Source organism: Aythya ferina (genome assembly GCF_964211825.1).
Source record: "Aythya ferina genome assembly, chromosome: 1".
Classification (NCBI taxonomy): Eukaryota; Metazoa; Chordata; class Aves; order Anseriformes; family Anatidae; genus Aythya; species Aythya ferina.
Window position 1 is genome coordinate 54,576,250 of NC_140296.1, and position 14,771 is coordinate 54,591,020.

Genomic DNA, 14,771 nt, shown 5'->3' on the forward strand with positions numbered 1-14,771 from the left:
TCTTAATTTCTAATGTTGTCCTTATCCCAGAGTCTTATGGCACTAGAAGAAAGCTCCTTCTCTCTTTTAGTGCTCAAAGGGTTTGCTTTGTGGCGAGCTTGACGAGCTTATGCTGGTGGGGGGGAGGTTGAGCAAGGGTTTTGTTACAGCCCCTGTGTTTGTTGTGGATGCGCAGGAGACGTTTGTTCATTCCTTTGGGTGGAGAAAACAGTAAGAGGCTATTCAGGGCAACACTTAAACGCATCTTTAGGACTCGATTATATGCTTAAAGGTTAAAATGCATGTAAATATCGCTCTGAATCCAGGCCTAATAAACGTGGAGCGGGTAGTTGCGGTAGTCTGTACGTTAACACATGGTTAGGACGATCCCTTTCTCAGTGTTGTTCAAAGGAAACCCCAGCGACCACCTGTTGTATTATATTACTGATGGCGGTGCCATAGGCAGAGCGAGGAGGCTGAGTGTGAGCCTGAACAATCTTTTAAAGAAGATCACTTGTAAGTAACGATGTCTGAAAATGTCTGTTCACTTTACTCGTTAACCTGAAATTGAGACGATTTCCTTGGCAGCAATTGTCAAACGTGGAAGTTGGAAAAAAAAAAAAAAAAGCAACACACAATACACCTGTTTGGTGGTTATTTTTTTTTTTTTTCTGAAGACTGTTTCTGTGATTTGGAATGTTTTAGGTATCATTTCTGAGTAGTTTGCACTTTAACAAAATATCTGCTTGAGATCTGAGCAAAGCAGTGTGATGTGACATTCCCCCAGCTGCGCAGCAGTTTGGTTCTTCTCTGTACTTGTAAAACTCGGTCGACCCAGGTTGTGAGGCGAGTGTGAGAACTGCAGGAATAAAATACGAACTGGAGTCTTCCCCCATTTAATGCAACTTCATTTCGGGTTTATTCTTCCCATATGCACGTGGCTCAAGCTGGGCTCGTGTGCTGATGGAGCTGTGTGAGCTGAGGGGCATTGCCAGGGCTGGAGCTGCTACAAGAGATGAAGTCTCCTCGTTCTGTAGCTGAATACACCGAAGCTACTGGCAAGTTTCACCAGCACCCATTTTATTCGAATGCAGCCACAGGCAGAGCAAATAAAGCCTTCCATCTGCAAGGGATGTTGAAGTATAACTTCGTCTCCTGCCTCAAGTACTTTACAAACACCATTTTTACCAAGCCACGAGGCCTCGCAGATTTTTCAGCAGCGATTTAGAGGTCAGTGTTTGGTCAGCAGAGATTTGTCTTCAAGCTGAGGAGCGCGTGTGGTGGTTCCTGACAGCTTTTGGTACAAACACGCCCCAGCAGCCTGTGAAACCCCAGCGTCAGGTATTTTCCAAGCCCAATGACTCCTGGAAGTTTGGCTTCTGCTTTTGACCTGTCTGAAATGTTCTTTAAACCCTGCAGAAGATGCTGCAGACACTGCCCGTGCCCTTCTAAGGTCAGTGTGGTTCCCCTTGGACCCCCGGGGCTCCAGCCCTGCTGGTTGCTGCCAGCGCTCTCCTGTGGTCCATGGTCACTTGTCCTGTGCAGGCAGGGCTCTGTGGAAACATTTTGGCATCGCCTTGCTCGCTACAGGAGGGGCTGGTTCTGAAATGCTGTTGAACGACCACTGTGAGCAAAATACTGTAATTTTGGACATTCAGGGGTGGTGGTCAGCTTCAACAAGTCACAGTAAATTCCAGTCAGCTAAGTTTGTGTGCCAGAGAAGTGCTAAAAATGCTGCGTTTTAAAGGACTGCCCTTCTGCAGCTTTTTGTCCTTATCTCTTCCCATCCTCTGTTTTAAAAACTATGGCTGAGAGAAGCATGCGGTTTCCCTTTAGGGAAGGAGTCAGATGGCCCCTCATAAGTGAATTATTCACACAAGGCATTGATGTTAGAGCTGTGCATATTCACTGCTTTCTGAGGCAGTGGACAAATGGATACACGAGAAGCAGTCAGGAACAAAAAGGATTATGTTTAATTCTGATGATGAATGGGAAGGGGAAGATCATGTGTCTGGAGGGGAGGGGAAAACAGCTTGAATCTAGGCAGTGGAAGATGATGATTCATGCTTGAATGCTGTTCAGAGATCCCTTCTGTGGAAGAGTGCCTTGAAAATAAAGGGAAAAAAACTTGATGGAGAGTAAGGCTTTCTGATACTAAGCAGGATCACATAAACGTTACCACTTCTTAAAGGAGCAGATGCTGGCTTTAAGGTACTTCTGAAAACACACAAAAAATGAAGTTGTGTTTTTGTTTTCTTAAATAAAACACTTATGTTTCAAGGATTTCCAGACACAGTGATGCAGTTCCTGATACAACTTCAGAAAAACCAAGTGCTGGTGACACACTGTCAGTGGTGCAAGCTATGTACAAGGAAACTGAACTTGCCTTTTTTATTTATAATGGGTGTCTGTAGTGCAATAATGTTCAGCAACTGAACATTGAAGTAAATGTCTTGGTAGTTCGTGAAGCCCGAGGTGTGCATGAAGCAGCATTACGGCGATTGGCCTACGTGTAGATGCAGACTTTCCATGCTGAATCCTGTCTTGCAGTTTTTATGAACTAGTTTCTGACTTGTTTTAAACTAAAAGGGGGGATGCATTTTACTTGAGGTGTGCTTAATACTGATGTGTTCATGGATCAGTATTCAAACAGATTCCGAGTGAATTATAAACTTAAGAGCTCAAACTTGTGACATGCGCGGAAAATCTGTTAGCTTAAAAATAATTTTCAACATAAGAGCTTGTTGTTACTTCAGTTTCCAGACCAGTGTTTGGAATAAGAATTATTCTTCTGTTTAGGGCTGTGATTTGTAGGAGCTTTGCTGGACGTCAGCCAGTACAGCATAGCGGGTTAGTTGTATTTAAAAGTGCCTTATCGTAAGGTATTGTTTGTTTGCTCTGTAATGCATAATTTTATCCATGAAGTTAAAAATGGGAGAATCTTTTCCTTTTGCCCACTGCAAAATTCAAAGTAGCAGTTCTGTGTTGTAAGAAGGATAAGTCAAGTTAGCCAGAGATTTATCAAATGTCTCAAGTGATTAAAATGTCTTTATATAAATCATAAGTCTAAAAAGCAAGAACTGTTTTTTCTAGAACTGCGGGAATTATTTTATGGTATTTTTCACAATAAAGATATTTATGATGACAAGAAAGCACCGTGGTGTGTGTGTGGTTCTTTCTGAGAAGCCCTCTATGAGAAGGGGGATGTTCTGCAATCTGTTTTGAGATGCCTCCCCAAAGGTCACCTCCACATTAATGCCATACAGAGAGGCTGAAACAGCCCCTGCTCCTGGCAGAGTCTGGGTTAGGGCAGAGATGCTCCTGCAGGGAGGGTGGGATTTGTACAACTCGTGGCTGGAGCACGTGGATCTGCAGCAAGTGGCTGGGGAGCAGAAACCAGAAGTAGAAGGATGCATCCTGAATGCATAACCATGATAACTCACACAATAAGTTATCCAAAGTTAACCAAAAAATTGGCTTATATGGAGTCCCTCCTTTACAACCAAAACTTTTTAGAATTTGCAGTGGTTCTGCCAGGAGAATCTTGGATGCAGCTGTGATTTACAACAAGACTGGGTTGAGATGATGATTGTTTTAATTACTGTAGCAATGCCAATTCTCAAGCTTCTGGAGTGCAAATAAGCAAGAGAGCTCCTATCAGTCACCAAAATGTACTTTTTATTTCTGTAGTTGGAACCAACTTCATGTACGCTGTCTTATGTATTTATGCAGTGGTGAAAAGCATGGACAGGTACCTAGCTGTGAGAGCTAAGGTGGTGAAGTTGAAAATGACGTGGCATGCAACAGCCAGATCTGTGAAAGTGAGTGCAGGTTACGGAATGGGAGAAAAGGTTTTTGGGAGGCTTCTTTGAGAGGACAGGTTTTACGTCAGATGATACCTTGCTGTGGCATCTCAGCATCTGTCTTTTTAAGCCTTTTTATATATCTTCATCTGCATAGAGCCATCATCTCTGGTACAGGTAGAAAATAATCATCTAATAATAAAAGCCAGCTTCCACAATTTCTATTAATGGCTTTTCCATGTATGTCTTCAGGTTTAAAAAAAAACGAGTGTGGTGTTGATTGATTCTGGTTTTAAGCTATTGAATATAAATAAAGTTCTGTGTTTAGTAAAAGGCACTTTCCGAACCATCTGCACATCTACATTTTGCAGTCATCAGAGCCGAAAATCTGGTACAAGAGGAATGCGTGGAAGAGTGTAACTGGAGGAAGCTATTTATATGGCATCCATTTTAGGACTTGGCACCCTCTGATGAGAGGCTGCCAGGATGTTTCATTCACAGGAGTGAGGACTCAAACACAAAAGGACTGCGCTCTCCATCAGGGGAGAGAAATTTGGGTACAGCGATGCTGATGATGGCTGTAACTGCTCCATTCTCACCTTCAGGCGGGGAATTCACAAACCAAATGGAGACTTTCATCACAGCAGGCTGGGAAATGTCAGAAAGCTGTTGGACATGCCTCAGATATGCCTGAAATTCAGAAGGAAACATTAGCTAATGTGAGCATCAGTGTAAGAAGCTAAGGGATTGAGAGGAGCAGGGCACAGGACCCCCCCCCAGCTGCAGGAGCCTTTTTGTAACTCTGGATTAAATGGGCACAGGGGCAATGCTCCAGCTATCAGAAGCCAAAACCAGCCTCCAGCACGGGCTTCAAGGAGTAGTCTCATGGTGACAAAGGAGACAATACGTCACTGTAAATGTAAATCCTAAAAAAGAGACACCAGAAATAAAACAATGCATTCCAGATGGCATCCCAGGCCTAACCTTTTCAAGATTAGCAAACTGTGCTGGGAATCAGATCAGCCTGCACGAGGTGTTTTCAGGGCAGGGTGTTAATGTGTTAGAGACGTGACGCTGGGCTAAACCGATTAAGAATTTGATCCGATAAAACAAAATTAGATATTCTTATCCTGTCAGCAAATGTTTCAATAGTTTGGCTCAAATTTTCCTGTGTATACTTAAAGTCAGGTTTTGAATAAAGAACAAAACATAACAAAGTATAAGAGGAAAAAAGAATTACAGAATCATAAAGGTTAGAAGAGACCTCCAAGATCAACTGGTCCAACCATCCCCTACCACCAGTATCACCCACTAACCCAGGCACACCAAGCACCACGTCCAACCTCTCCTTGAGCACCCCCAAGGACGGTGACTCCACCACCTCCCTGGGCAACCCGTCCCAGTGCCTGACTGCTCTTTCTGAGCAGAAATGTCTCCTCATTGCCAGCCTGAACCTCCCTGGCGCAACTTGAGGCCATTCCCTCCGGTCCTGTCACTAGCTACCTGTGAGAAGAGGCCAACCCCCAGCTCCCCACCCCTTCCTTTCAGGCAGCTGCAGAGAGCAATGAGGTCTCCCCTGAGCCTCCTCTTCTCCAGACCAAACACCCCCAGTGCCCTCAGCCGCTCCTCACAGGCCTTGTGCTCCAGGCCCTTCGCCAGCTTCGTAGCCCTTCTCTGGACACGCTCCAGGGCCTTGATGTCCTTCTGGTAGTGAGGGGCCCAAAACTGAACACAGCACTCGAGGTGCAGCCTCAACAGAGCTGAGCACAGGGGGACGATCACCTCCCTGCTCCTGCTGGCTGCACTATTCCTGACACAAGCCAGGGTGCTGTTGGCCTTCTTGGCCACCTGGGCACACTGCTGGCTCATGTTCAGGTGAGCATCAGTCAGTATCCCCAGATCCTTTTCCTCTGCACAGCTTTCCAGCCACTCTGCCCAAGCCTGTAGTGCTGCATGGGGTTGTTGTGGCCAAAGTGGCCACACTAAGCCATGTTGAACCTCATCCCATTGGCCTCTGCCCATCGACCCATCCTGTCCAGGTCCCCCTGCAGGGCCTTCCTACTCTCCGTCAGACTGACACTTTCACCAACTTGGTGTCCTCTGCAAACTTACTGAGGGTGCACTCAATTCCCTCATCCCAGTCATCAATAAAGAAAGATATTAAAGAGGCTGGGCCTCAACACCGACCCCTGGGGAACACCACTGATGACCAGTCACCAGCTGGATTTCACTCCATTCACCGCCACTCTCTGTGTCTGGCCGTGCAGCCAGTTTTTAACCCAGCAGAGAGTGTACCTGTCCAAGCCATGGGCTGCCAGCTTCCGCAGGAGAATATGACAGGAGTCCATGTCAAAGGCCTTGCTGAAGTCTGGGTAGACTACCATAGAGTTCATCTATTGAGCTTGGAAAGATAACATCTTGATGTGAATGCAAGTGCTTGAGTTAGGAAAAAGGTAAAAAGAAACATTATTGACAAATATTTTCAGTCCTAAGGCTCTGTCCTTTCAACAATGCTGCACTGCTGCCTGGTCAGTTCATTTTCTCTTAAACTTACTAGTTGACATTAAGAAGAATGAGACCTAGAAAAGACACCCGAATAGTAATATGAATATAAATTGAACAAGCTCTTCATTTCAATGGCTCACCATCAGTCGATATTACTACACTTATTTACTGATTTGAACCAGGTTTTGGTAATATACCTGTAACAGAGGATGCGTTTTCTTCCCTTTCGTAGTGCAGAGCACACAGGTTTGAAAGTGGATGTATTAACCAGGCATTTAATGTTCACTGTATAATGCAAAATAGGGGAAGAGAAAACAATTTTTTTTTTTTTTTTTTTCTCCAGTGCCACCTTTAATATTTTGTACAACATTTACAATCTGCTGTTTTAGTATTAAAAATATAACAATATGCTAATGATTCAAAGTGCTGCTTTAAAGAGACTTTTGAAAAGTAGTTCATATAGTTGCTGGGCCTCTCTGTTTTATAAACAGCTCATTTCAGAAAACAGCTTTTTCTGAAAATATTATAACGTGCTGGGAAAAAAAATCTGTTAAACATTTTTTTACAAAGACAACATCAAAGAAAATGGCAAGAGAACTTTTAAATCTTCAAAATATCTTCAGCAAATTACATTTCTGAGAAGTTATATTCTAATCGTTTAAGTAATCTTAAGAAAATAGTATTTAAAGAGCTATTTCTTTTTAAAAAAACATACAGACGTAAACCAATTTTAAAAAGAACAGGACGATACAGGTGTAACAAGCAAGAAATCAGTGCATAAATTATCCAATGCACTGCATAACAGAACTTGCCCACGCAGATGATCATAATGAAAGAGAACCAAGGCTCCTTAAAGGTAAGGAACTCCAGCTTCCGAGCTGACATTCCCATCAGTGTGAAATGGTGATGCGGACTGAAGTATCAGGATGTCAGGATAAGCTAAAAAAGGGAAGCAAGTGACTAATTTTTTCCCTTAATATATGGAGTATCCATAGTTTCCTTGTTACACACTGAGTTTATAGTAGCTCTGCATAATTAAGTCATATAGCAGTCCACGTATGCTCTAAAAATACCAACTTACTCAATTGTGTTCTACGATGTTCCAACACATTCAACATGCTGCCTGGTATTCTGAAGTATTATGGTGCTTGTTATGAGAACAAGTGTAACAAAACAAATATTGCAGTGAAATTGGATAACTAAAGAGAACTGCAATTAGTATTAACAGATTATTACTACTGGATTGTACAGGAAATATTTAATTGAATACTTCATACAAAGCAAATGCCCACAACAGACCTTTTAAGATCTGCATATGATATGTTAAAACTGTTATTTCAAAATGTATAAAGGTAATACAACGTAAGAAATAAAAGCCTGTAAAAAATTTGCATGTCTCATATCACTAAGACTTTAAAAATGTCAGCAAAGCATGATTATAAATACCTGCTCTTAGAGGAAGTGCTTTCAAATAACCTACACCTGAGAACGATGACTGCATACAAAATATGCTTCATTATTCTTTCCATTCATTCACTTATTTGCTGGTATGGAAATGTGCAACTGATGATTGATTTACCCACTTAGTGCAAAGTACATTATCTTTTATAATTACAAGCATTTAGATTGAAATACTTTATTAAGCTCTTCTTATAAGAATTTGTGGTCTCATCCAGTCTATTTTGAACATGAGCACAAGCTAAGAAACAGAGCACGTACTGCAGGTACTAGGTTAAGAAACAAAATTTCTATTTTCAAACGTGCATTGCAAGAATTTTTCACTGCAGTTTCTGTAGATCAGAATATCAGTAGCCCATTAGAGCAACAGTTTTTGTGAGTACGTATTTATAAAATTACAGTAGACACCACTGACAGTCAAAATTAATCAAGTATTTTATTATTTTAATTTCTGGACAAAATAATGATAATCAAAACTGAATGGAAACATCTTTCAGGTACTGACCTTCTGATTCAATGCAGGCTGGTTGGAAGTTATCTTAACCAAAAAACACATAATGGAATCTTATGGCATACTACTTAGGTGACCAAAAGGAGCTTAAGAATCAAAAATGGTTTATTTCAAGTTAGTAGTAAAAGTGCAGCAATCCTGTATAAAAAAATGAATAATTACATTCCTTGCTTCAGTAAGCTTCAAAGTTGATTTAGATTCCTGCGGTCTAAATTGTTCAGGCTATTTTTTGTATCATGTCTTTGCTACAAAGATAATTTTTCTTGTGACCGCAGCATTTCTTCAAGGACAAAACTATGGATATATAACCAAAATTCTTTATATTTAAATACATGTACTCAATGCATGTAATACGCACAAAACAGTTTTCATATACATATTTAATACTGCTCCCCCCAGCTGCTGACAAGGTAAATCTCTGAGGAGTTGAATACATCATAGTTTATAGTGTAAAATTCTCTGGGCAAACTGTCTTTTAGAGAAGGAAAAGAAAAACAAAGAAACGAGGAAAGCTACTCTACACTGGTTTAAATAAAAGCAAGTACCTGTTGATTTGTCTCTTCTGTTCTTTACATTTCATTTAACATTTTTAAATAACACCATAAGTTATAAAATATTTCACTTCACATTGAAGAATGTTAACAATAGTGCCAATGCAGCTTTCGTAACTTCCAGTCAGTCTTTTGCAGAAGACTATTGCACTGTCACCATTGATTTTTACAGGTGATGCTAAAGTTCATCGTGCTTCAAACCTGTAACCAAGGAAAAAAATCGTATCACCATTACATAGAAACTTAATCACTGGTTTTGTAAAACATGGAGAAAGCTCTTTATTGTCTATTTACTGCTAAGAGAGTCAACAACATGCACTTCATTTTTAGAGCCTTGCTAAAAGCTGACCATAAGCTTAAATAAGAATAAAAACTACTAAGAATCCTTTATACTAAAAAAGGGCATTTGTTCTCTGACTCGAGACTGGAGACTGATAGTGTCAGGGAAACTTGTAAACTACAGTCTGAAGATGGAGAAATGTACTGGACAAGGAGACAGTGTCATGGAAATTCATGGAGACGATGCGTAAAATCTGAAAGGAGGGGAGCATAGGTGGGGTGACACTCACTTCAAATGAGTCTCAGTGCAAAATTTCTTGAAGGGAAAACTACAACGACGCAATGTATGTGCCTTTTGATTCCAATCTTCATTTCAGATAGATTATTTTAAAGAATTAACAGATGAATATGCATGTAAGTTACCTTTTTGAAAGAATGATGTTTGCTTTTTCTTCTCTTTTTCAATTTGCTCTATTAACTTCCGTATTTCAGTGTCATATTCAACCCATTCAGGAACAATCCGGGCAGCAGCCTTTAGTTTCGGTTCTTTGGTTTGGGGATTGTTACACTGAAAGTTTGAAACATATTAGATGTAAAGAAAGCCAATGTGAAAACACCACCTCTCCAAGGAACTGTAAGTGATCAGCTCCTCAGTGTCACTGACAATAAACAGCAGAACGCACATTATTGCTAAAAACTAGCTATGTATTCATATGTTGATTAGTACAATAATCTGAATGTTTCAAAGTGGTCTACAATTTACTTCAAAGTGAAAAATAAGTTTAACTTCAAACGAAAACTACTTTGCAGCAAATAATGAAACTTGACATTAATATAGCAAAGCATAATAAAAAGTCATTTATGCAAAAAATAATCTTACTACTTTGCAGAGAACTGCTGTTTACCGTATTTTCTTATCACGATTCAGTTTAAATATCTGGTTAAGATTCTGATATTTTATATAAAGCAGCCCACAGAAATATCTGAAGTCTCAAACATATTTCTTTGCTCTCACTTATCTCATACCTAACAATAATCTTGTTAGCATTTATGAGTTCTTTGAAGGACAAAATGTGCAAGGTCAGTTACCTGGATAATCATTTAAAAAAAAACAAATTGTAAATAACCCCTCTTTAAATAGTTTAAAACATTTTATTGTAAATAATTTATTTTTTTCTGTGTGTTCCTGACCATATGGATAGTAGAGACTTAGCTACCAGAAGACTACTAATATTTAGACATAGTTACATGGAGTATACAAGGTATACATTAGCACATTGAAATTAAAACTGATATCATGTTTTCTATTAAGATTGTGATGCTTCCTCTAGTGTTATCTAGAAAATGGTTACTTTCATAAAATATTATAACTATAAACCATAATAAAAAGTGACATGATACTGGGGATTGAAAGATAGTCTAGTAACTTAAATTTCAATCTTTTACTTTCTAGAATAGACAGTAGCCATGTTTAGCACATACACAAAAAAGCTTATTTTAACTGTAAAGACACATAGCTCTTTCCATACGGAATATTTGCACCAGATTCCAGTTGTCTATTTTTCTTCAGACTTATGGCTCTGAAGTTTCACTCACACTGAGTGGGGGTTTTCAAGAAATGAAGGGGGGAAATGGGTTGTGGTAATAATGCCACAGCAGATTTTTTTCTCTCTCTGTTTCAATTCCCAAAGACAGATATTTTCTGCTTTCTAAATGCAGGTTATCCAGCTTTATTCTTTTTAAGCTATGCTCTATCTTCATTTATAGTGGTGAAATGGACAGAAAAAAAGAGTCATAATAATATTACTCCTCTGCACAGCAGGTTCAGCAGAGGTAGCAGCACACAAAACTCAAAGAGCTATTAGCAGTACTTCATGATAATTCTACTAACCAGGCTGAAAATGGAGGGGGAAAAAAAAAAAAAAAAAAAAAAAAAGGAGGGCAAATACATGTACAGGAGTGAAAAAAAACTGATCCTATCCAGTTATGATGGCAGCACTTAATTTTCAGTTTTCAGCTTCAGCATAAGCTCATTTGGTACAGAGCATACAGGATAGCTCTTGGAGGAATGGAGGAAAGTTGTATGTATTCAGGCATTTGTCAAAAGGAAACTCCTGTTCCAATACCTTCCAGCAAGGCTGGCTCCATGATATCACATACGCATATGTCAAAAGGTACAGAAATTGTAATATATATTTTTTTAAATCTATAAAATTAATTTAACTCAAAATCAACTTACCAAGTCTATTGTTTTAGCCTTTTTCTTGGATTCATCATCACACCAGGTTTCACACCAAAGCCATTCTTGAGGGAGAGACTTAATAGCTACTTGATGAATCATATTATTGGGAAGATCCTGTAAAAGTTTGTAGAATCATAAATTAGAATTGAGTTTTGAGGTAACTACAATTACTCAGAAGAGATTCCACAGAATATCTTTTGTCTGATACCACTTCTGCAAGTTGTTCTTAGGTCTCCTTCTATGTGCTCATCTGACTCCTTTTCTAATAGATTCAAAATTTCATTTTGAAATTTTCATTTTGAAATTTCCATTCAAAATGTCCACCTCTTACTTCTCTAGTATTTTTGTCATGTACTGACATCTGTCTTTCCTTAGTTTGACATAACTTATACTGCTATCTGACACTTATAGTTTGGACACCACATGCCATCTGCTAAATACTCCTAGCAGAATTAGACCGTGCGCAGTTATTAAAGCGCCTTAACCATATTTCCATTCCTCTGATTTGAAAAAAATGCTCAAAAGCACATAACCCAGGATTATGACACTACTCTGAAGTTAGCCTTCTTTTAGGAAGACAGATTCCAGAAACTTAAGTATGAAAAGGAAAAGCGATTAAACTTTCTTACTTAACTTAAAATTGCATTTTTTTCACATTTATTGTATATTCAAATACTCTCATCAAAATGAAAGCACTGAACCAATATTTTGCTGAATGTAGCCAATAGCATTTACAAAAGAGAAGAATCCCAGGCAGTCTTACAGTACGGGTACTCTGACCATGGTTAAAAATAATAAGTGTAATTGGTAGATCCATTCATAAGCTCCTTCACATGCACAACCCCTACATAACAGTTAAAAAATAAACGTCAGTACTCAAGTATTAGTCGTGTCTTATTTGCCAATACACATTGCTAAATGTGACAGAATAAAATAGTACATACAGCTGTGTTACAAAAAGCATGTAATTTAATTCAAATATAGTCATTAGCATGGAAAAACTACACTAGCTAACTACTAAAATAGAAGTATGCTGTGTCAAGACATTTTAACGTTAATTTAAATGTTTCCTTTTTTGAAAAACTTCAATTCTATGAATGTTAGGAAGACCAAATAAATGTTTTATCATTACTTCAATTTCAAGAGAAAAGAGGTTGTTTTTCTGTTGTGCCTCTCTGACTCTTAAAATGAAATCACGATTCCTAATTTAATACAGTAACTCTTAAAGTTGCGAATTTACAAAATTGTTAAATGGAGTAGAAAGGAGAGAGACTACAATGTACTTACACGCTTGTGATTTGCATACTCACTTATCTCACCTAGCTTTAAAAATTGGTGGAGAATGAAGATGAAGACCCTGGTCAAACCAGGGTGACTCAGCAACCACAAGACTGCATTAGCACTTAGATTAAGTAAATTAAATTAACATTAATGGGAAAATAAAAATTTAAAAACCTGCTAGGTAAGACTGTAATTACCATTATCAGAATAGAAGATTATAATTAAGAAAACACACAAGTTTACATAGAACAAGTACAGATAAAGGCAAGCAGTGCAATACACTTGTTCCCTCTGCTATTTTTTTCCTTCTTTTCTTCATATCAAACCATTATTTAAAGTAATAATCACTTTGTTATGTTTTCTGAACTGTGCTCGTATGGACACCAAAAAATGTTCTGCAACAGCAAAAAAGGCAAATAATTTCAGAATTATATAACATGCATTGAGATAAAAAGTTATTCCATGCATACTGAGAAAGATAAAGAAAAACGTAATTGCTTAAACCTAAATATACCTGATCTAGATTTGACAGACTGTTTGGATCTTGACTGAGAGCTTGGTACTGGCCCCGAAGCCTATCTCCTGCTGCAATCTTTCTGAACTTCTTAAGATCCACAACATATAAGGCACTACAAAGATAAAAATATGAATCAAGACTTGCAGTTTCATGTTGTTTTTGATAACATTAATATAAAAAGTAACAAGAAAGCAAAAACTATTCAGATGCTAAAATGATATTATTTTAAGTAAATAGCTGAAGTTACAATAAAAAGTGAAATCAATGTATCATCTGAATTTAGAAAAATTAATTTCTTGCTGAGAATGACTGTAAGGCAACTGCTTGTGAACACTTCATTGTTCACTACCAAGACCTAGATATGAATCATTTCTGCAAACTGCATAAAAATATGTAGAATTTCTCCTACCTAATATGGTATTTCCTTTTCCCAAGATGCGATGCCCAGTACCCTGATTTCCAGAAACGGTACCCATCCATTTCCTTACGGCTGTCACAGAACGGCGTGTATCCATAAGGAGCTCCCTTTAGATCTAGATCTCTGAGTTCTTTCAGGTCACTTCTCACAATCTAAATAAGAATAAAAACATTTTATTACTTAATAGTGTTTTTAACGTGTGCATATGAGGGTCAGCAAACTGACTGAAGTTTATGTTTTTTAATAAAACTGAGACACTACAACAATACAGTGTAAATAAAGTATTCCATTGGAATTATATTCACCTAATTCTAGTTCAAGAAAAAATCTATGTGTATTCTGTGGCCAACTGTGGAACACATTTAAAAAGTAAATTAAATAAAACAAATTAATTTTAATTTATGGGCCTCTGTTCTGATTGCCCCCTATTAAACTCCCTTAATACAGTAGTATAACTTTGAAAATCTATTGAGAATCTCCCTTCTAAAAAATTATCCTTATCTGTTACATTAGCTTGGACACTCAAAAATTAAGGCATCATTTGAAAATCTTTGTACCTCACAGCAATGTACTTTTAAAAATAGGTTACAAGTCCATTTTACAAATGTTCTTTCTTTACTAATTGACCACTCTTTCATCAAACCCCACCAATCTAATTTATCAGTGGTAAAAAATTTCTTCTAGAGTGCAGAGAAATCCTTACAGTATTTAGGACGGAAAACCAATAAAAATACATTATACAGATGAAATTGCAGAAAGCTGCAGTCTGCATTGCTACATCTGAATTTAATTTACCCCAAGCTTTGGAAAAGCATCAAAATAGATAATATTTTTTTCTGAGATTTTTAATAACCATGTGACAGACTCTTCAATATCCTATCTGATATTGAAGCACGTTACCTTTCATTAAATTATACAATACTCATTTCTGAGTGAAAGACTGAATGCAAATTCAATAACAAAAGAGACAGAATTCATCTCAAAAATTAGTCTGTTGGTCAAATAGTCTGAAGTAATCACCTCAGACCCCTTCCACAGAGTGGAGAAGATAATCAGCCCGGGGATTGAATCATTCCAATATGCCCTTAATGAAATGCACCTTTAAGATCACACCTATCTCTCCAGGTGCCTTTGTCTCTCCATGGACATTTTCAGCAACTTACTCTGATGAGACTCTTAGTTTCTACATGACTAAAGACAAGTGACTTTGTTTTGTTTCATGTTCTG

The 14,771-nt window shown here is 38.2% G+C and overlaps 1 protein-coding gene across 1 annotated transcript in view; it reads right to left on the reverse strand.

Moving 5' to 3' along the window:
• Positions 1-8,156: 8,156 nt before the first annotated feature.
• Positions 8,157-14,771, reverse strand: part of UGGT2 (UDP-glucose glycoprotein glucosyltransferase 2) — a gene marked incomplete at its 5' end in the record, with an annotated part of 86,258 nt that continues 79,643 nt past the window's right edge. The window contains 5 exons of the mRNA XM_084512106.1: positions 8,157-9,008; positions 9,510-9,654; positions 11,326-11,442; positions 13,124-13,238; positions 13,536-13,696. Coding sequence (XP_084368232.1) covers positions 8,986-9,008; positions 9,510-9,654; positions 11,326-11,442; positions 13,124-13,238; positions 13,536-13,696 — 561 coding nt within the window. The 3' untranslated portion in view covers positions 8,157-8,985. The remainder of the gene's footprint in view (positions 9,009-9,509; positions 9,655-11,325; positions 11,443-13,123; positions 13,239-13,535; positions 13,697-14,771) is intronic.